Below are 24,365 nucleotides of genomic sequence, written 5' to 3' on the forward strand. Positions count from 1 at the left end.
GCAACTGAGAATTCCCAGACCCCCAAATTATGGGGAGTTGTATGGGTGGTTGTGTGGGAGTAAGGGATAAATAATTAAGAGAAATTCTTCAATACCAGAAAAAAAATTTTTTTTAAATAGTAACCTTTTCCAAGTTACTCAGAAACTATGACTTGAAAAGCCCACTTAGATTTGAAGGATTTCCTGGGATATGAAAGTGACAGAATAGATAGGACTAACTGGAACTGAACTACATAAACTATTGTTTGCAACTGTTAGTAATTTCAGGTGAAGGCATTTCCCTTAATTGTTCCAAGGAACTAGGCCCCTTCAAGTTTTATGAGCTAGGAGGACTTTTGATACTTGGGAGAGCACTGGAGTTTGAGGCTGCATTTTGATACATTCTCAGTATTCCCTTTTCTGTGGAGTAAGTAGGTAACTGATCAAGAGTGCTAACTCCAGGGGAGAAGCATTGACAGGTGAGCAGATGTCATCTCACTAGTAAATCAATTCAGGGATTGTATGATTTTGATTCCTGGCATGTTTATGAAGTCACTGAAATGGGCAGAGTCCAAGAGAGTTTTCTTCAATGTCATCATAAACTGGTAACAGTTTATATTTTTTATCTCACCCAACAACTTGGTGATATGGGTACTATTATGATCATGCCCTATTTACAGAAGAGGAAACTGAGTCTGAAATTGTGATTTGTTAAAGGAAAATTGAGACAGAATTTGAACTCTGGTCTTCCCAATTCCCATTCCAGTACTCTACTGACTTTGCTACTTAACTGTGTATCTGCTATAGCTAAGGGGGGGGGGGGGTTTCCTTCTTCTTCTGTCTTATGTTTCATGCTCTGGATTCATCCAAACTGACCTCTTGCTCTTTGAAGGAGTTGACTGAGAATACTGACATAGTATTCAGTACTGTTCTAAATATGATTCTAAGGATAAGATCCTCACTCCCCCCATTCACTTCTCCAAAAGTAAAACTGATTTTTCTCTTCAGTCACAAACTTTCCTTGAGACATCTTTTCGGGGAAAGCCCTGAAGTTGAGAACCAATATTATCACATCTAAGAGATATTGGAAAAGCAGACCTCTAAACTGTTATGAGAAGGTACCCCAGATTCCTTTATTTGTATCCTTTTATTGAACTGGCTTGTTTAAGTAATAGAATATGGTTTAGTGCATCTTAATAACAAAGGATAATTTGGCTTATGAAGTAAGGCTTCAGTTTTAATAACAAATAATCATATGACTTCCCTTTTCCCCCCATTAATTTTCTATGGTGTTTGCTCAGCAAAATTCTTTCCCAGCATATGTGTGAAGGATTGTTCCCCTTCCTCCCTCCTCCCCTATCCATTATTTAACATGGGGACACTACTTCACTTAATTAAACATTAGGCCAATAAAAGCAAGATGCTTGAAGGCAATGGAATTTTACTTAGCCAGTTGCCATTCTCTAGTGTTTTCCCTTTTTCTCAAAAATCTATTCTTTGGTACTGTAGTTTGCTAAAAGAAGATCTAAGTTTTTGTGACAAATAGAGCAGAAAATGGCTTGAACACAAGGAGATAAGAGAATAAGGAACTAAGCTGGGAACCAAAGAATAAACTGCAGTCTTCCTCTATTCCCAAGTGCTTAATTAATTTATCTTTCCCTGTAGAATGGAGATTTTTTTTTAAATTTAAAAACAAAGAGATTATCTAAATGGAGAAATCTAGGAAACTCTACCGATAGAGGAACATAATGTGGACTGAATCATAATCATATCTCTAGGGTCAAGGTTGGCTGGACCCATATGTGGAAAAACAAAAGTGTTTTTTTTTTTTTTTTTTTTTTTTTTTTTGCTTGAGTGATAGAATAGTAGGGTTGCTTAGGTCCCACCAAAACAGTGTCACACATTATTTCATTCACTCCTCCATGCCAATATAGTTGTTTTTTTTTGTTTTTTGTTTTTTGTTTTTTGCATATCTTAAACAGATAATTTTACTTCCTGGTGATATGGCTCTTTTTAACAGTAGAAATCTTTTTTTCCAAATAGAGTTTCTAGTTAACGTTTTTAAAACTCTCAGCTTCATTTCTTTCTTTTTTTTTTTTTTAATATCTTTTTATTGATAGAACACATGCCAGGATAATTTTTTACAGCGTTATCCCTTGCATTCATTTCTGTTCCGATTTTTCCCCTCCCTCCCTCCACCCCTTCCCCCAGATGGCAAGCAGTCCTTTACATGTTGAATGGGTTGCAGTATATCCTGGATACAATATATGTGTGCAGAACTGAACAGTTTTCTTGTTTCACAGGGAGAATTGAATTCAGAAGGTATAAATAACCCGGGAAGAAAAACAAAAATGCAAGCAGTTTATATTCATTTCCCAGTGTTCTTTCTCTGGGTGTAACTGCTTCTGTCCATCTTTGATCAATTAAGGTTCTCTTTATCGAAGAGATCCACTTCCATCAGAATACATCCTCAAACAGTATCGTTGTTGAGGTATATAATGATCTCCTGGTCCTGCTCATTTCACTCAGCATCAGTTCATGTAAGTCTCGCCAGTCCTCTCTGTATTCATCCTACTGGTCATTCCTTACAGAACAATAATATTCCATAACATTCATATACCACAATTTACTCAACCATTCTCCAATTGATGGACATCCTTTCATTTTCCAGCTTCTAGCCACTACAAACAGGACTGCCACAAACATTTTGGCACATACAGATCCCTTTCCTTTCTTTAGTATTTCTTTGGGGTATAAGCCTAGTAGAAACACTGTCTCAGCTTCATTTCTGCCAATATTTGAAATTTTTAATACTTTTCACTGTCATTTAAAAAATGATATTGAATAAACTTTAAGAGTATTTTAGAAAGGTGACAATTTCTAATAAGTTATTCAGTTAATCCTTCAGAACAGGGCTAGACTGTTCTCAAGAAGCTTACTGATTTTGGGAGATGTACAGGTAGTGATAATATCCAAATTATTTACAAGGTAGCTATGAGATTGGTGGTTGTTTTGTGTTGTTTTCTTTTGGCGAGGATAAAGACATTAGCAGCTAGGGCAAACACTAGTGAGTTTGCTGCCTTCCAGGCATTAGGGACAGCCAACCCAAAAGTACCATAGATAAAAACAAGCATAAAGATAAAAATTAAAGTTATGAATGAGGAACAGAACAGTGGTTGGTTGGATTGGTGAAGAGAGAGAGAGAGAGAGAGATGGACAGATGTAGACATTATTGGAGAGGGAGAGAGATTTGAGGCACAGATCTATTTGGAGGATGTTTCAGTAGATTAAGAAAGGTGATGAAGATTTGAAGGTAAAGAATGTATGAGTGGAAAGGAGGGGGTGATGAGCATACCTTTATTGATGTATTGATGTAAGAGTTTTAGGAATATGTGCACACATTAGGGAATGCATTATTTGTTGTTGTACAATCATGTCTGACTGTCTTTGTCTCTCTTTGTCTTGAGACTCTTCATGACCCATGGATAAATGGCCATTGGGGTTTTCTTGGCAAAGATACTGCATTAATTTGTCATTTTCTTCTCCAGTGGATTAAAGCAACAGACGTTTAATGACTTGTTCAGTCACACAACTAGTCATATTTGACTATTTGTTATGTTTGAACTCTGATCTTCCTGACTCTTGGCCAGTGCTCTATTTATTGAGCAACGTAGCTGCCTCTCCCTTAACTTACTTTACTTTTTCTCTTATTTCTTTGCTTGTTGATCATATCTCTTTTTATGTTAATACTTTAGGGCCAGACCTGTTTTGGTATTTTTGCTTTCGTATTCCCTACCCATTAAAACCCAAGTTTATTCCTTTGTATTTGGGAAAAGCCAAATAAGTATTTGGATATCCTTGAATATTTATGTGATAAATTTTTGTGAACAAAGGGCTGTTCTTAAGATTATTCTTTTAATTAATCTCAAACTATATAAGAAGCCTATATTAAGCTTTCATTAGCTTTATTCTCTTTTTTCCTCTCCCTGCCAATTAGTTGGAATAAGTGAAATTTTATAGATTTTTTTGCCTTTGTTCCTAAAGGATTTACTAAAAGAAGCAAATGAAAAGCATATAGGAATGCTATTCTTCAGGATTTTTTGTTTTTGTTTTTTGGTATGTGAAATTTGAACATTGTCAGCTTCTTTGCTAGGGATAGAAAAAAGTATTTCTCAGCATTTGCTTTAAAAAAGAAAAGAAAAAAAATGGAGAGATGGTAGGTCTTGCCTCTTTTACTGTGTCTAGTTGGCCCACAGGCTAAGTATAAATTGTTATAGTAGAGTGAGGACCTTTGTTGTGACATGTTGCAGTATTCTGCTGATCTCATTTCATAATTAGTAGTTCATTCATGTTCTCCCTTACCTGCAAGGGATACACACACACACACACACACACACACACACACACACACACACACACACGTATGCGTGCATGTCTATATGCAATATGTTTATAATGTATTTATGCATATGTGTATACATACTGTTTAAGAAGGAAAATGATGCATATATTTTTTGTGTATATACATACACATATTAAAAACAAATAAAAATATTTTAAAAAGTCTAGGGGGACTGAAAGGGGACATCTGGTACCAGTCAAATATATTTCATATTTCTTGGCTCTCTGGGATCAATAATGGCTAAAATGGTATTTAGAAAAATAAAACTTGGTATTTTGGCTTTAAGCTTATTAGTTGGGCCACATTGGTATAATTCACCCCTTCAATTAGTCTTTTAAATGGGTGCAATTAAAGAAAGAAAAAAGAAAAAAAAAGAAGTTTTTCTTAGGTCCAAACTTTTAAATAGAAAGTTGTTTACTTTGAAGGTGATGTAATTTTTTAAAATAATATTTTCTAATTAGAGAAGCCATAATCTAAGCATCATTACACATTGGACTGCAATATAAAATAACAATATAAGCAATCATGATTAAAAATAATGCTAACATTTGTATATTTGACTTTATAGTTTGTAAAGTGCTTTTCAGATGTTATGTCATCATTATCATATCTAACACCCTTATTCTACCTCTCATTTTCAATGAATTACAGACCCCAGAAACTTTGGGTCTTTTCTCTTGAAGTTCATAATCCAAAATTTGTTAGTTTTCATTTTGTGCATAGGTGTAATTGTTGGTCATTAAAAAATAGTAGGGTTAGATGATCTCTAACGTCTCTTTGTCTTTTAAATAGCTAACTATTTATAAAGAGAGAAGTAAGAAATATGGGGAAAGATTTTTCCCTTAGTGTTTGTTTTGGTTTCCCCTATTTCTCGATTGTACAAAGAGAAATACAGAAGGCTAAGGCTAGTTTTTATTTATGTTCTACTAAATACTGGCATTTTCTAATACCTTCTGATGATAGTCCTTTAGGAGTATAATATCTATCTTTTTAAGCATTATTTAGTGAAAGCCACCATTTGCAATTAATAGTCTATTGTGAATATTGGACATGTTATATACTTGTTAAGCTACAGGATCTAACATAACTATCCTGAAAAGCTAGTTAATGTTCCACAAAAATCCCCAAATACCTTGACCTAACAATGGGAATAAAACTTTAAAATTATGTTTATATCTTTCATGACTGACATAACTTAAACCCTTTACATTATGATGGTTATGGGATAGCTCTCTGCTTTATATTGAATGTCAACCATCCCTCCTACATGATGTTCTTAGGATGATAAATTCAAAGCTAGAAGGGATTGATATAGAAGGATTACCTAATATAACTCCATTTTACCAAAGAGAATATAAGGGTGTAGAGAACGTATAGGAGTAGTTTTTAACCTGGTGTTTATAACTTGGTTATTATTATTTTTAATATAACTTTTTCAGCATAATTGATTTCCTTTATAATTCTATTTGTTTTATTTTATGCTTTTAAATATATTCTGAGAAAGGGGCTTATAGGATTTACTAAATTGTCAAATGGATCATGACACAAAAAAAGTTAGGAACACTTCAATTAAAGAATAATATTGACCTTTAGGCCAAAAATGTCATATTTGTAGAACATAAGTTTCAACATATTTGTGTGTTATGACATAATAAAAAAATAATTAAATTGGTTTTCATTTAATGTTTCAAAATGAATGTTTTATTCCCCGTTTGACTCCCCTTTTAACATGTTAGTTTCTAGTTATACAGCAGTACAGCAAGATTAATCCATTTCCTAATTATATTAGTTTCTGCAGTTTTGTAGACTCACAGTTCTTTAACTTTGCAAAGAATGGATAGAGGTGAATTTCCTCATTACTCCAAAAATAAGCTTGACTATCATACAGGGTTAGGTTTTGTTGTGTTCCTTATATTGGTGCATAAAACATAAACATGTTTCCACCCATTTCTTTATTCTTCACAAACTTATTTCTTATGTTTCATTGTATTCCTATTATCACCGTTTCTTTTGCTGTTCCCTAATCAGTGACAATGACTCCATTTTCAGTTCTCTGCTACCTCAAAAAATGCGACATGAATATTTTGGTATCTTTTTTTTATCTGTATGATATATGCTTGCTAGAGGAATTTTTAAGTCAAAAAATAGGAATATCCTAGTCACTTTCTTAGTTAAATCCAATACTATCCACAGTGCTTGAACCAATTCATAGCTCCATTAATAATCTCTTAAATGTGCTAAAGTTTAGTCACCTTCCAGCAGTGCTTAATTCATGTATGCCAAATTGTTGTATGTGAGGTGAAACTTCAGAATAGTTTTGATTTGTCTTTTTCCTGTAATTGGTAATTTGGAACAATCTATGATTGTTAATTATTTGGGATTACTTTTGATTCTATCTTTTAACAATTTATCTCTTAGGGAATGACTCTTGGTCTTATATAATATTATTAGTTCTGTATAATATCTTTCCTTGTTATTTTAATTTATATTTTTGTGGTCATTGAATAAGTTGTTCTATCTACTCTCTTCAGTTGGCACTAGTCATTAGGCACATTCCCAAGTTTACCAGTATTTTTTTTCCAATTTTCCCCCAGATTAAAAAAAAAAAGTTTTGAGTTCCAAATTCTATCCTTTTTTCCTTCTCTTATAGTACTGATCTTTATCTGGCCACTGGATTGAGATGGCTCGACAGGAAAGTGAAGCAGGTGATCTTGTATATCCCTCTCTCATTTAAATCCAGTTCATTTTCATGTCATGTCATCACCTCTTTGAGAATGAAGTCCACTAAGCCATCAGATACAGTTTATACATGTACAATTATGCAAAACTTTCCATATCAATCATTTTGTATAAAAAGACTTGAATAAAAGAAAAAGACAGTGAAAGATAATATGCTTTAGTCTACATATGATTGATATCAGTTCTTCCTCTGGAGGTGGGATAATATGCTTCATAATTAGTCCTTTGGGAATGTCTTGGATCATTGAGAATAGCTAAGTCATTCACAGTTCTTTATCACACAGTATTGTTTACTGTACAATGTTCTCCTGGTTTTTCTTGCTTCACTAAGCATAAACCATGTAGGACTTTTCAGGTTTTTCTGCAATCATCCTGCTTATTACTTCTAATGATACAATAATATTCCATTACATTCACATACAATAATTTGTTTAGCCATTCCCCAATTGATAGATATCTTCTCAATTTTCATTTTTTGCCACTACAAAAATAGCTGCTATTAAATATTTTTGTACATGTGGGTTATTTCCCCTTTTTTTATGATATCTTTAGACTATAGGTCTATTAGTGGTATTGCTAGATTAAAGGATATAAAGCTTTATTGCTCTATGGACAGTTTCATAACGCTCTCCAGAATGTTGGATCACTTTACAATTCTACCAATACATTACTGCCACAATTTTTCCACATCCCCTCCAACATCCAACATTTTCCTTTTTTTTTTTTGTCTTATTAGCCACTTTTATAGGTGTGAGATGGTACCTCAGAGTTGTTTTAGAGTGCATTTATCTGGTCAATATTAGAGCATTATATATGATATTTTTAATTTTTTCATTTAAAATACTGCCTGTTCATAATTTTTAACCACTTATTATTTAGGGAATGATGAGTTTTTATAAATTTGATTGGGTTCTGTAATTATTTGAGAAATGAGGTTTTTAACAGAGATACTTGTTTTTTTTTTAATAGTTTTTTTTTTAAATTTTTATTTAATAATTACTTTATATTGACAGAATCCATGCCTGGGTAATTTTTTTTTACAGCATTATCCCTTGCACTCGTTTCTGTTCTGATTTTTTTCCCCTCCCTCCACCCCCTCCCCTAGATGGCAAGCAGTCCTTTATATGTTGGATATGTTGCAGTATATCCTAGATACAATATATGTTTGTAGAACCGAACAGTTCTCTTGTTGCATAGGGAGAATTGGATTCAGAAGGTATAAATAACCCGGGAAGAAAAACAAAAATGCAGATAGTTCACAACAGAGATACTTGTTGTAAAATTTCCCCAAAATTTTCTGCTTTCTTTATAATTTTGGTTGCATTGTTTTTTCTTGTGCAAAATTTTTTAAATAATCAAATGATGTATTTTATATTTTGTATTGCTCTTTATCTTCTTAGTCCTAAATTCTTCTCTTATCCATAAATCTGATAAGTAAACTATTCCATACTCTGTTAATTTGCTTATGATTAAATTACCCTTTATGTGTAAATCATGTATCCATTTTGACCTCATCTTGGTGTGATGAGATCTCATTTGTGGTTTGACCTCATATGTGGTGTGATATGTTGATCTGGACTTAGTTCAGCCATACTGTTTTCTCAGCAATTTTTTAAAAAAGAGTTTTGTTCTAAAATCTTGGATATATCATATATTAGATTACCATGGTCATTTACTATAGTATAATTTGTACCTAAATCTATTCTTCTGATCTACCAACTGTGGCTATACTATCTTTTATTGATTTCCTTGATATCCTTGGTCTTTTGCTTTTCCAGATAATTTTTTCTTTCTGGCTCTATAAAATCTTTTTTTTTTAATTGATTGATATGGTGTTGAATAAATAAATTAATTTATGTAGAATTGTCATTTTTATTGTTTTGGCTTGGTCTACCCATGAGTAATTGATAGTTTTCCATTTATTTTGCTCTAATTTTATTTGTGTGAAAAGTGTTTTATACTTGGGTTCTTGTAGTTTCTGAGTCTTCGCAGGTAGACTTCCAAATATTTTATATTGTCTGCAATTACTTGGAATTTATCTTTTTATCTCTTGTTGCTGGACTTTATTGGTAACATAAAAATGCTGATTATTTATGTGAGTTTGTTTAGTATCTGGCAAATTTGCCAAAGTTATTAAAAATTTCATGTAGTTTTTAGTTGATTCTCTAGGATTTTCTACATATATCATCATATTGATTGTAAACTTTTGAATGCTTTACAAATGTTAGATATTGTTGTTTGACTTTTTATTTACATCTATAAACTTCATAAATCTTGGAAATCAGTCCTTTATCAAAGATTTGCTGCAATGACTCCCCCCACCCCTGCCAATTAGCAGGTTGTTTTATTCTAGTTGTATTGATTTTTCTCTTAAAGAAGCTTTTAATTTTTATAAATTAAAAATGGTCTACTTTATCTTTTAGGGTTTCTTAGAATCCTTGTTTATTTAAGAAAACTTCTTGTAGCCTGAGTTTTTCGAAGTACTTCCTTTCATTCTCCTATAGTGTAGTAGTTTAATTTACATATATTTGTAGCAGTCATATATATCCTTTTTCAAAAATATATTTCTACACACATGATTAAAAATATCTTAAATACTGTAATGCCCCATCTGGCCTTGGGCTAGGGTTTGGTGAGGAACTTGGTTGTGCCTTTTCTTGCCTCAAGAAAGGAGGGGAGGGAGGGAGAAAGTAACAGAGAAATTGTTGTTCAGATTCAGTTTGGACATGCAATTCAATTAAATTACACAAATATTCATTATGCAATGAGCTTATGCAGAGACAAGTGCTTGGGGATTTGGCTGGAAAGGGCCAGAAGCAGAAGACAGTCATCATAACCAGAGTCTCATATAATGTCTGAGACAGGATTGACAAAAGGTGAAGTCCAGGCTTTAATATTTCTGAATTTAGAGCTGAGTGATGAAAAAGGAGGCAGATAGATAGTTTATTGTTATTGTACCTCAGCCATTCACTACTCCATGATGAAATGTGAATGTTTAGCCCAGCCTTTTGTCTTGACCTCTTTCTCTATTATCTGTGGGGAAAATCTGTCTTTGTTGTCCTCCTTAACTTTAATAGAATCTATAGGTGGCAGGTTTACCAAGAACCTTGTTAGGTAGAGTTTTCTCTACACTATTGTCAACCCTTATTAGCTAAGGAATTCATAGGATAGTAAACAAAATCATGGGGCATAGTTCTATTCAAGTAATTTATTTTAACATAAATGATGGTGTTGATGGTTAGAAGTATGGGACTGCTAGTTGGTGCAGTGGATAGAGTATCAGCCCTGAAGTCAGGAGAACCTGAGTTCAAATCCCACCTCAGATACTTAACACTTCCTAGCTGTGTGATATTGAGCAAGTCACAACCCCAATTGCCTCAGCAAAAAAAAAAAAAAAAAAAAAAAAAAAAAAAGGTACTTTATTATATATGTGCATCTTTTTGATTAAGGATATTATAGAAATAGCACTGTATAATGAAGTTTGTCAATGTGTATTGTATCCATAATATTTTATTTCTGTGAGATTTATTTAATGAAGGAGTACTCATAGAGTAGCCTACTGTTAACTACTAGAAACTTAGCTTTTCTAGATCTGTGTGCTGAGAAAGTAGGGAAAATGAGTTTTAGGGATCTTAAATTGATTATAGCATATGTTAATTTTCATGATATAGCAGCCAGTTAGGGAAGAACTCTAGTAAGAACTTTGGATTTGGATCCAATACTATGGTTTGTATCAGAGCTCGACAATTGAATGGCTATAGGCTTTGGGCAAATCACTTGACATCTTATTATGCTAGGTTCTTTTATGGCAGTGCTATTTGTGTTGTCCGCTTCATAGAGATATTGGAAAACTCAGGTGAGATTAAAAAAACATAAGAGTTGGATGAATTAAGTGATAAAGAAATTGCATTTATTTTTGTTGCTGTTATTATTAGGGAATGAACTCCTTTGTTTCTTTGTGCTCTTTCCTTCCTTTGCCTCTAGGATGGTTCATTGGGAAACATTGATGATCTAGCACAACAATATGCGGATTATTACAATACCTGTTTTACTGATGTATGTGAAAGAATGGAAGAGCTGCGGAAACGAAGGGTTTCTCAAGACCTTGATTTGGTGAGTAACTAATTTCTTTTGTTCTTAATTTAATAGTATTTTTATTTTTGCAAATACAATATTCATTTTTAAAAATAATTTTGAGTTTCAAATTTTTCTTTCTTCCTTCCTACCCTTCCTCCAAGATGGCAAGAATTTTGATATAGGTTATGTATGTGCAGTCATGTAAAATATATTAGTCAAGTTGTGAAAGAAGAAACAGAATAAAAGGGGAAAAAACTAACTCCCCAAAGTGAAAATAGTATGCTTCATATATGATATGATATATCTGCATTAAGACTATATCAGTTCTTTCTCTGAATGTGGATAGCATTTTTCCATCATGAGTTTTTTTTTTTTTTTTTTTTTAATTGTCTTGGATCATTGTATTGCTGAGAGGAGCTAAATCAGTCATAGTTGACCATCACCCAGTATTATTGCTACTATGTACCATATTCTCCTGGTTCTACTCATTTCACTTGGTATCAGTTTATGTAAGTTTTTCTATGTTTTTCTGAAATCTACTTGCTCATCATTTCTTATAGATTAATATATTCCATTGCATTCATATAACACAATTTGTTCTACCATCCCCAGTTGATAGACATCCTTTCTATTTCCACTTCTTTGCCACCACCAAAAGAGCTACCATACATATTTTTGTAAGTGTCTTTTTCCCTTTTTTATGATGTCTTTGGATTAAAGACTTTCTAGTGGTATTTCTGGATCCAAGGGTATGCACAGCACAACTAATTTGCTATTTGGTGGGTTTGCTATTGTGGTGGATTCCTTTTGCAGCTCAAATAATCTCCATTTGATAGTGATTTACTGTAGGCCCTCATTTAAGGAGCTTGTGTTTTTTAATTAAATTTTAAAGGATCAACTCAGGGTTTGTAGGGATATAAAGTGAATAAATTACTCTGGAATAGAAATTAGTTCATAACCCCTAAGCTAATGTTCATTACACAAAATATTAACAATTCCATTAGCACTTTAAACTACAGATTTCTCATTTCTACTCTCTGAAAATGTCATGCTTATAATAGAAAGTTTGGAATCACAGTATTAAAGCTGGAAAGGACTTTAAATCTTATCTCCAAAACCTTAATTGTAAAGATGAAGAAACAGGTCTGAAGAAATCAGGTGATTTTGTTAAAAAAAAAATAGGTAGATCCCGATTTGAACCAAGTCCCAAGAATCAAGTTCAGGGCTATTTCCACAATGCTAATGTCAAGTTATATAACTAATGGAGTGTTTGGGATTCTCCATATAAATATTGAATTTTTATATAGCTTGCTATGTATGTGTACTAACATTTAAGCCTCTATAAGCAAATATCCAAATAAGAGGAATAGTCAAGTTTATTACATTGTGCTTTTCCCCTCCAGTCATCTTTTAATTAATTACTTTAATCGCTTTGTTAATTTAAGTTAGAAAATACATTTTATGATATTTTTGTGTTTATATTAGTTATTTCTAGCCCAAAGTAAATCTTTCTTATGATGAAGATTAACTTTCTTTGATAATGTTTTAAACATTTGATTCCTACTTTTTTGCCATGGAGATTCTTCCCTTCTCCTCCCAGAAAAGATGGCCAAAAGATAATTCAATAAAAATAGTTTGGTGGATTATTGAGTTGGTTGCTCCTTTATCTACATAGAGAGGCACTATTGTACAAGAGAATCAAGAAGTCAGTCAACAAACACTTTTAAAATTGCTGCTTGGGTTCAGGGAAGCTCTTGGTTTAGATCTTGCCTCTGGTATCTGTTATATAACCATGAATAAATCATGCAGTATTTTGAGTTTCAGGGTCCTTGACATAAAATCAAATCATAATGGCACCTATGTTTTAGAGTACATTGAAGCAATGTGTGTAAAAGTGTTTTGCCAAACTTAACTTTATTATTATTTATATTATTTGTTATATTTACATAACTAATCTATGTTATTAAGTAATTGAATTTTTTTTAATGTCAACTTGGTAATTTTTCTAATAAAACATTATACCTTAAATATAGTCAAATAAAGTTTTCTTGGATCTGGACTAAGGTTATTTCAGGGTTGTCAGTTATAAATTGATTCTTCTCTCTTTTATACACAGCTTTAATAGCTACCTGGCAGTCATATTTTAATAGAATATGTTTTTTATATCCTTAGAAGTATCTAGTGGGAGTTAAAATATGTGTATATTTGGAGCATGACCCTATAGCACTGAGCAGCTATTGCCCAAGGGGTTTCTTGCCTACTGACTTTGTTTTATAGCATGTGTGAAAGATGGGGTCCTTTCTTCCTTTTAAGAATGTAATCTCATGTATCAAAAGACTTCTGTAGTTGTTTAAAATTATGTAGTGCCTCCTATTGGGGGCATTTTTAATGAGAAAATATTTCTTCTTTTGGTTGGCTTGGAGAGCTGCATTACAACTTAAGTATTGATTGTATAAAAAAAAATCTTTAATGTTGTTGATTTAAATCTGAAAGATTGTCTGGAGGCTTCTTCATTGAGCATGCCCCCAGAGCAGAAGAACTTTTGCTATGAATTTGTGAATGGAGCACCTTTTTTTTTTTTTTTTTTTTTTTAAATAGCATTGAAACACCATTCTTAAAATTACATAATTACTTGTCCAGATAAGAGTTGGGCATAATGCAATCATCTCCACAGTGTTAGGGAATTTTAGAAGACAGCTTCTGTTCAGGGTAACGAAGCATGCCTTATGATGGGAAGAAGCTCGGTTCCATTTAGACAGATGGGTCTAATTTGGTGTGCTCTGTTCCAGAGCTGCAAAAGACAGTCTAGGGAAAAAAACCACATGAGCTTAATTAGTTCACATCAAAGGTGCAAGAACTTGGTGGTGGGTTAAATTGATGGGAGCTAATTTGAGCCAGACTTGTGATTCAACTGTTCATCCTCCCAACTGTACTCTCAGTTAGGAAAGCAACTCCGTCAAACTGGCATCTTGGAACTCGAGCTCTGTTTTGTGCAATCCTGTCAGCCTAGTTAAGTTTGCCAAGACAAAGGGGAGGTCTCTCATCTCTGTAACCACCTTCCAGTTTGCTTTTTCAGCTTCATATGTCATTCTGAACAATGAGGATTCTAGGAATTTATCTGAAGCATTCTTTGTAGTTATCAATTACTCAGGTTATATCTGGGAGTTACAACTCTTTTGTTTGATAGATCAGAAGACAGAGATCCACAGCAATTAGTGAGGTTTCCAAGGCTACCTATTCATTTGATAACAGAATTACTGGACTGCATCCAACATTGGATCTTAGCACTGCAACTACTTAGAGAGATAGAAAATGTCTACTTTTGAATACTCAGAAGTTTATAAGCACAGATTATTTCAAACCTCTTGAAAATAAAATTTAAGCAAAAATTGCATTTTTTTTCTATTTCTTGATGAAGGAAACATTAATACTGTATTCTATGTTATAGGTACAAGCTGTGCCAGAAATTTTTTAAAATTAATTTATGATTATTTAACATCTAAGCCTTTTTCTGCTTAGAGAAATGTTTTAACTGCCAACTCCCTCATGTCCTTAGACAGGCCTCTAATGAAAGGCATTTTGAAGTCCTAATAGATGGGATTCTTGAACAAGGAATATTTCACAATATAATAAAATAAAGTTAGTGAGCTCTCAGGGTAAGGTAAAAGTTAGGCAAACAGTTTACCTTATCAAACAGAAAAGTAGTAATTTAAATTTTGGCACACCTTTATAGGAATGAAGTTTTCCTAAAAATCAGTTGATTCTTCTTTGACCACTTGTTTCAGGGATTTTCCTTTCCTCCCTACCTTTTCTTAATTGATGTGATCAAATAAACTTCTTACTTTACTTAGTCTAATTATTACCTGAATCTAATTGTTTCAGAATTGATACAGAATAATAGTTTCTATTTTAGATTAATCCAAAGGCTTCAGACCAAGAAAATGGTCTTTTAATATTTCTAGAAGGGGGAGTGGAGATTTGGGAGAAGCTTTATTTATTTTTAAAGTCTCTCCCCTCCCTCCCATTTCTTAGCAACCCAAAGCATTTCATAGATAAAAAATGTTGGTAGCATCACCGATTTAGGTCTAGAAGGAACATTTATCTAGTCTGAACTTCTCTACCCCTACTTTATAGATGAGGAACCTAAGACCAAGAGAGTTAAATCTCATGGATCTGCTCTGATAAAAAGGCTTTAGAATTTCCCTTTTTACAACTCTGATTCATGACATCGATATTTTTCAAATGATAGTTCAACTTAGTGGTGTACAATAATATGTAGATGCTAGTGCCTGGTTTCAAATTAATAAAAGAGAAGCATTGTCACTTAGACTCAATTATATATTAACTAGAGAAGAATAAATGGCACTTTTGCTATTATTATCCAGTATACAAAGTACCTTCATTTAATTGTTTTGGGGAAAAGTTTTGATAAGTGCATCACACATTTTTTCTCACTAATTAACTTTCTGGATTGGTTGGACAACTTAGTGCTATTCTGATGTAGTTGCTTTGACCCAGACAGGGATAAAACATTGGATCCAATGGCTTCAGAGCCAGATATTTTACATGGTGGCAAATGTAGGTACAGATGGGTAAAAAAAAAATAATAACATAAAGAGGCATTATTTTTCAAAATTATAGTGTTGGCAAGGGTTTTTACTTAGTCTTCAAATGGACCCTAAAGCCTTTTTGAATTTGCGTTAGGCCTTTGCTTGGGCTGAGCATTAAAGTATTAGTATCTGTGAACAGCAGGGGAGTCCCCCACATTCCTCAATATTTGGCTCATCCTCATGCACCATGTGTTTTTTTGGCTGAGAAAAAACCACAATCAGAAATGGCAATAGTTTTCCAAGTCCATAATGGACCCATCTCTGGTGATATTAAGTGTGACATCTGTCAAAGTGACACTGTCCAAAAAAAGGACTCCCAAAAGGAGTTCTCTTATTACTGACTATTTTCTGCTTCCTCTGCATCTTTGACATTGAATTGGTTTGGTGTCTGGCAGAAACAAGTTTGTATGGTTATCAGTTGAGCATCATGGCAGTGATGTATAGCCTAGAGGCTAAAACTTCATTCTTCCACTTTTTATATACCCTTCACAAGCCAAATCACCATTGCAATTTGATTCTGGTCTTATTCATTTGTATTTCCAAAATGGAAGGATTCCAGGTTGAGATAGACACTGAGTTGTTCTTTAGATGTTGTAAAGGTAAGAAAGAACATTTAGTTAGAAGATATGTTTAAAAAAGAAATACAAAACCACATTAGACAGCATATTAGACAATATAGCACCGAGGTCATTGAAGTTTCATTCACGCAGTAGGTGTGTATTGAATGCTTTTTATCTGCTAGACACTGGTTAAATACTGTGAGGGAGAAGGATGCAAAGTAGAATAAAAGTCTGCTTCTGCCTTCAAAGAGCCTACAATCTAGAGTGAATGAAAAGAAATGAAGAGTAACACTCTTAGCAAGTAGACAAGAGATAAACAAATATATATATATATATATATATATATATATATATATATATGAATGTACAGGAGGGGAAATCACTTGGTGAAAAAAAATGAGGGAAAGGTTCCTGGGAAGGATCATATTTGAACTAGGTTCTGATTAAATCTCTTTTGATGAGGATATGATTTCAAGTACAGTGAATAGAGTGCCAGGCCTGGAGTCAATAAGACTCAACCTTATTGAGTTCAAATCTGGCCTTAGCACTTGCTAGCTCTGTGACTCTGAGGAAGACATTTAACCCTATTTGCCTCAAATTTCCTCATCTGTAAAAGAAGCTAGAGAAGGAAATGGCAAACTACACCAGTATCTTTGCTGATAAAATACCAAATGGGGCCACAAAGAGTTGGATGGACTTGACTGAATGACAGCAAATGATTTCAATTAGCCATGCTGGTAGAGGCAAGGGCATGAACATGAGAAATCATAGTATATGTTCTGCCAATTTGAGTTATCTAATTTGGTTGAAACATGAGGATATGCAGTGGGAACCAGTGTAAGATAAAGCTTTAAAAATAGGCTGGGACCGTATAATAGAAACATTTTCAATGCTAAGTTAAAGAGTGTTGATTTTATTCAATGGGTAATAAGAATTCATTAAATATTGTTAATAGGAACTTGATGGGATCCAAATAGTGCTTTGGGAAAATTAATTTGTGTTGTGCAAGGATTGATTTCAAGTAGCTCTGAAGCCACTTTGGGCACATTACAAGTTCAGTAATAACTTCAGAAAGATCTAAGTGTGTTCTGCTCACTAATGTAGAACATAATTTTCCCCACATCTTTGGATTGTGAAAGCCTATGGACCACAGACAAAATCATCTTTTGATGGTCCAGTTTTTGATGATGAGCCTCTCCAAACTTAATTAGGCTGCCTGATCCTTAGATGATAATCTGTTACTGAGCTTGAATTGGAGACTTTCAGTTTGGAAGGACTTGCTTGCACTTAAATGACATAGCCTTTGGAAACATAGGAGAAACTCTATTACATGATTGAAAAAGAACTTTAGCAATAGAACATATGATGTAGCCTATGTAGATGTTATATGAGAAACTCATTTTACCTTAGCTTTTTTCTTTAAAGTGTTTTTTTTTATTAATGACATTAAAAATAATATTCTTTTTTACTTGAGAATATTCTTTTATTTCAGAATATTCTCTTTTGATTGAACTAAATTTACAAGAAAAATTGATATTGTTCAAGTTAGAAAAATTAAATCTGGACCTTGCTTTTTTAGGCATTATTAGACTCTATTAGAAAGTCACTGAAAATAGCTACTGTTCCTTTTACTCTCTCCCTTTCCCCTCTCCCCTTCCCTTGAATGTTTCTAATTTGCTATAAATGTGAAGTGTGTAGACAGCAGGGTTTGTGCTAATCCTTGACTGTTCAAGAGGCACAAATAAATGCACAAATAAATAATTGCTATTGCCTGCCTCAGCCTACAGCCTCTTCTCCTTCTCTTCCTTTTGAGAGATTATTGAACTTTGACTGAGGGTGGTGGTGGCAGAATTACCATGCAGAAAAGTTTTCCATTGTATTGATCTTGGTACCTCATTCCTGGCATTTTCTCAAATTGTTCATGTTTTTGTTTTAACACTGGAAAGTATACAGGTGTACATTGTTTTTCAAATTATCTTGAGTTTGAATGTTCTTCTGTTTGATTGTTGCTTTGGTGAATGTGTGCACGTATGCACGTACGTGTTTATGCATGTGTGTGTGGTAATGGTGGTGGGTTTTAACTTTTCAAAAATCTCCTTTTTGGGATCTTATGAATTTTCAGATTGGTTCTTAGCAGAAAGCATCAGATAGGGATTCTGAGCTTTGGCCTACTGTGGCCTGCCATTTGAACATAAGACAAATGAATCCTCTGTAACACTCACTGTAGGGCTTGCCAGATGCTAATAAGTTTCTGTGCCTAGCCCCCTTCTGACAATGCAACCCTTGTAATTAAATGCCTGATCCAAACTTATTCAGCACTTCTATACAGCCCACTACCATCTACACATAAAGAAATAGATAATTTTGCCACCTAATTTTATGACAAGATGTTCTAGTATTCAGTATCATTCTGCTTATTCTGCTTTTAATTTAGTAAGAATTTTTCTTTAAACCTGACATGCATTTCAATGTGCTTCCTCTCCACTGTGAGGAGGACCTGCAGAGATTGACTGCATAATTAAGGAAACCAATAAATTAGGTTTGTGTGTTAAATGTGGGATATAATATCCTGAGAGTTGGGAAAGTCTTCAAATTATAAAAATATTGATGAACAGCTTCAGTAGCATTTCTGTAGATTTTTTTTGGTTGTTTGTTTTTTTCTGCACCTATTATGAAAATGACTTAATTTTTGTCTTGGGGAAAATTATCCAGTTAATTTTGTTTTGAATATTGTTATGTGCTTGGAAAGATAAATAATTATAGTTATACTGCTTGAAATATAGGTTCCTACCAAAGATAAATGTGTTTGTTTTTTTTTTTTTTTCACATTGCATATTAGAATCATGACTTGGCCATGCTTATAGTGAATATGAGTTAGAGGTAGTATTTGAACCCAGGTCCTGTGATTTTTCTAGTGTATCTAGAAAACTATTATGAACAAAAGAATCATTCAATCAGTGCAGGAATTCCCAAAGAAAACTTCTAATTAGAAAATCAAGTAAAGGTAGATCATACAACTTAGAGCTATAAGGGATTTTGTAGATAATATCATCCAATATAATTTTTGTTAATGAGAAAACAATCTTAGAAATACAACATAAAAGAGGCTGCGTATTGTAATTGGTATTTCTGTTCAGGCTTCCCCTTCCCTTTCCCCTTATCCTTTTTTGTCTAGGTAGTATGCTTGCTCATAATAAAAAATAGTAAAAAGTTGGACTTTACTTAATATTTTCCAGTTTTGGAATTTTTTATATATGTTGGAATGATTTTGTGTATGTTAACTCTTTTGATTCAACTACTCTTAGAATTAGGTGTTGATATTTCTATTTTATAGATAAAGAAAATGAGGCTAAGTGACTTTACTAATGACATACAGCTAATAGGTGTCAAGAGGCTAGATTTGAACTAAAAGCATTTAGGATTTAAAACTGAAGGAGAATTTAGAAATTAACTAATCCTACATCTCACTTTATAACTGAAGAAATAGAAACCCATAGAGATTAATTATTATAAACACATTTACCAAGTAATAAGGAGCAGAGAAGGGTTTCTGGCATTCAAAATCTTTTCCACTACACAACCAAGTGAGAGCTTATTAGTAAGAATTGGGCTAACATCAAAGCTACATATTAGAAACTACTTTCAGACAATTTTAATATCTTTATGCCTAATTGATCGTTATCATCCATTAAGTACTATCCTATGCTCCTAAAAACTTTTGCAAGCTCTTTCCTCTGATTCTTTTCCTGTAACACATTTTGTCTTGTGTTTAAATGTCTAACAATTAGTGATTGTTTAGAACTGAATGTTTTCTTATAAATTATTTAGTTAGTTTTGAGACTAATTCCCTATTCCTTTCTCCATATTTCCATCCTCTTCCCCCCAACCCCACATAGGTACCCTGCAACCATTACAAATATGATGGGGAAAGAAATTCCACTTAGGAAAAAAGTACCATAACTGAAAAAAAAAAGTGTTGGATTCAATTCTGATTCTGATTGATTAATTATGTGACCTTAGCCTTGGGGAAATTATTTTACCACTACAAATTCCTCATCTATAAAATAAGGGGGAGGGGATTGATTAAAAGATCTATAAGATTCTTTAAATTTTAAATGCTATAATTAATTTCAGCAAATATTTTTATAGTTATACTACCATTTGAAAATAGGAACTCTATTTTCTAAGGCTTCTAGAGCTAGATGCAATTTGTGTATAATAACATTGAAGGCAGGAAGTTATTGAACTATACCACAGATTGTTCATCCAACAACAAGCAAGTTCTTCCTTGTTTTCTCCCAGATAGCAACTGTTTTGGATTCCTTGTCTTTTTTTTTTTTTGTGTTGATAGGGTGATTTTGTCAAATGATTATATGAGAAAAAAAGACAGGTTAGCCTGTGATGAGAATGAGGGATAGCTAATGAATAAACAATGTGCTCTCGTATATTTGCAGTATTAAACAATAATGAGAAAGATTATTTTAGAAATTAAATTATGGATAATTTTTTTTTACATTTCTATTACAAAATTATTTTTTCTTGTCTTTTTCAAAAGCCAAAATCCATACTTTTTCATTTTTGACATTCATTTTATATATATATTTTTAAATGCTGGATTCTACCTTCCGGTCCCCTCTCTTCTCCCTTCATTGAGAAAGAAATAAAGATGATATCAATTATACATGAGAAGTCATGGAAATTTTCCCCCCATATTAACCATGTTCCCATCTCATTCTTCATCTACTCCAATCCCAAAAGCAAGAAAAAATAAAGTGGAAAAAAATGTTCTCAGGAGGTACATAGCATTTTTCTTAAGTTCTTCAAAATTGTCTTGGATTACTATATTACTCAAAATAGCTAAGACATTCAAAGTTTATCATAGTACTATATTGTTCTTATTATGTTCATTTTTCTGGTTCTGTTTACTTTACTTTGAATGACTTCATATAATTCTTCCCAAGTTTTTCTGAAGTCATCTTGCTTACCTTTTCTTATAACACAATAGGATTCCATCACAGTCTTTAAACCATTTCCAGTTGATGGGCATCTTTTCAATTTCTAAGTCTTTGCCATCACTGCTGTAAAAAGTGTGTGTGTGTGTGTGTGTGTGTGTGTGTGTGTGTGTGTGTATGTGTGTCCTTTTCCTTTTTCTTTTTTTAAAAATAATCTATTTAGGTAAACAGTTTTAAAATCTTGTGAATATAGTTCCAAATCATTCCTAGAATGGTTAGACCAATTCACAGTTCCATCAACAGTATATTAAGTGTCCCAATTTTTCCACAACCCCTCCAAGATTTGTCATTTTCCTTTAATGCCATGGAAGCAATCTGACAGATATGAGGTAGGATCTCAGAGTTATCTTAATTTGCATTTTTCTAATCCATAATGCTTTAGAGAATTTTCTCATATAATTATACATACCTTTCATTTCTTTTTCTAAAAACCACTTAGGAAATCATAGGGAAAAGACTGACATGTAGCAGCTCTTTTTGTGATGTCAAAGAATTGGAAAATGAGTAGATGCCCATTAATTGGGAAATGACTGAATAAATTATGGTATATGAAAGTAATGGAATATTATTGTTCTATAAAAAATTGATAAACTGATTTTAGAAAAGCTTGGAAAGATTTACACGAACTGATCCTGAATGAAACAAGCAAAACCAAGAATGCATTGTACACAGTTAATAGCAAGATTGTGTGATGATCAACTATTAAAGACCTGATTCTTTTCAGTGGTTCAGTGATCCAAGACAATCCCAACAAACTTTGGATAGAAAAACACCATCTGCTGCTGGAGACTGAATTTAAATCAACTCATGCTATGTTCACTCCCCCCCCCCCCCCCTTTTCTTCTATTATCCATGTATAACCAGAAAAAAAGAAAAAGAGAGAATCGAAAATTGCTTGACTATTTATTAACTGGGGAATGACTTGTCTTTTTATAAACTTAACTGGGTTCTTTTTATAGTTGAGAAATGAGACCTTTATCAGAGAAACTTGCAGTAAAAACTTTCCCCCCAGTATTCTGCCTTCCATGGTTTTATTTGATTATTGTAGAATGTTATTTGTTAACTTTGGTCTTTTCTAACTAGTCCCTAACTGCTATAAGAATGGATGGGACCAATGTGAATATGATAGGGTCTTGTGAAAATATAGTTCAATAGCTTCCTGCCTTTGATGTTATTATACACAAATTGCATCTAGCTCTAGAAGCCTTAGAAAGCTTATATCTGAAAAGTGAGCCAGAAAGTCAAAATTTGTAAAAAAAAAAAAAAAAAAAAAAAGACTAACCCTATAACAGCAACAGAAAAAAAAAAATGACATTGATTTCCAGATTAGTAAATAAGCTACTTTTATTTTGACTTTTGTAAGGCTTATGTGAAAAATAGCTGTCACTAGGAATGGCTTAGGTAGAGCCTTCCTGATTAGTAAGAGATGTTCAATTCTGAGCATTTGTAAAGACATCAATCTCATGGGCCATAGAAGAGCTGATGGGACTTAATCAAATATAAATCAAGAGGAAGTCCCAACCAAACTGGAAGCACATCATGAATATTCGTGAACATCTGGATGTTTGTATATATGAGTTTTTTTTTCTTTTGATACAGACAAGAATTCTTAACAAAGATGCCAAAAGGAAGACAGATTTCCATCTGTGATATCAAAGAGTTGTTTTCTTTTGTTTCTTTGTATATGTCCTTTCTCCTCAGGGTGTAGGTTTTTTTCTTTCTACAGATTTTCTTTGATCTCTTTCATATCTCTGTTTCTATTTAGTGTTTTATCTGATTTCTCCATTGGAATCAGTAACTCAAATGAAGAATAAACTTCCCCTAAAGAGAAAGTGATCCCTTTTTTTGTCTTACTCAACACAGATTTTTAAAATTCTAAATTAATTTTATTTTACCTATGAGAAAAATTATAATTATTAATTGAGGTATTTCTTAGTTTGGCTTTATTTCAGTCTCATAATATCTTACCATATAATAAAATTTCTTTAATTACTCCATTTTTTCTATTTAAATAAAGGTCAATCTTTTTAATCCCATTATTCCTTCAGTGATGCTATATGACAGTAAAACATGGGATATAACACTCTAGAGAATTAAAAATTATTGTGACAAAGAGGGCAGTGTATAGATGAGATCAGAACAGTATAAAACCAGTGATGAACTATGAAGAGTAGGAGTAGATATATTATGAAGAAAATATATCATAAGAAAAGATGAGCTGGTCACATGGTCAGGGTAATACATGACAGCTGAAGTGCTCCACTGGTACTTTGTCAATTCTGGGAGAAAACAAGGAAGAACTTGCTTGTTGTTGGATGAACAATCTGTGGTAAATTTATGGGAAGATATGTACAAGAGTCATGTGGGATGAGTAGACAAGGATAGATTTCATTCTCAATTCCTTTGTAATAGGAAACTCAAAAATTGGTGTCACCGTAGAATTATTTGAGAATAGTGCTGTTCTCATTTGAAATTTAACTCTTCGACATATTTATCTGTCTTGAATATAGACAAGATCTGAGAAACAAATTAAATAGACCTGACCTGCCTAGAGATGCCCACAAATTTAAACTCAAAAGCTAATAATCTAATACTTAGGAGAACAGTGGGTGGTTCTTCCTTATTACAGCTAATTTATCCTTAATTTGCACATTGTATTAACAAGTATGTCATTTGGTTTCCATGCCAACAGCATTTTACAAATAGCAAATTAGAAATAGGAAGTCTTTCTGGCTTCAAAATCAGATATCTATCCATTGTACCAAATGCTTTTCCTGAAAATTATTTTTTTCTATTATGCATTCCCTCTTAATGTAATTCAGATCCTGATAATGCTTGTTTTCAGGTATTTAAATATACTGTTTTCTCTTTTCTAGGATAGATGATGCTCATGATGCCCAATTTAGAACTTGCACTTAATAAATACTTAGTAAAATCATTAACTATAATTGAATATCTTTATAAACAATTGATAATTTTTACATAT

General features: G+C 32.9%; 1 protein-coding gene across 2 annotated transcripts in view; it reads left to right on the forward strand.

Annotated features, from left to right (window-relative positions):
• Positions 1-24,365, forward strand: part of SASH1 (SAM and SH3 domain containing 1) — a 224,595-nt gene that overhangs the window by 43,866 nt on the left and 156,364 nt on the right. For both annotated transcript variants that reach the window (XM_051997918.1, XM_051997917.1), the window contains exon 2: positions 11,105-11,233. In XM_051997918.1, coding sequence (XP_051853878.1) covers positions 11,105-11,233 — 129 coding nt within the window. The remainder of the gene's footprint in view (positions 1-11,104; positions 11,234-24,365) is intronic.

The sequence above is a fragment of the Antechinus flavipes genome, chromosome 4, assembly GCF_016432865.1.
Source record: "Antechinus flavipes isolate AdamAnt ecotype Samford, QLD, Australia chromosome 4, AdamAnt_v2, whole genome shotgun sequence".
Classification (NCBI taxonomy): Eukaryota; Metazoa; Chordata; class Mammalia; order Dasyuromorphia; family Dasyuridae; genus Antechinus; species Antechinus flavipes.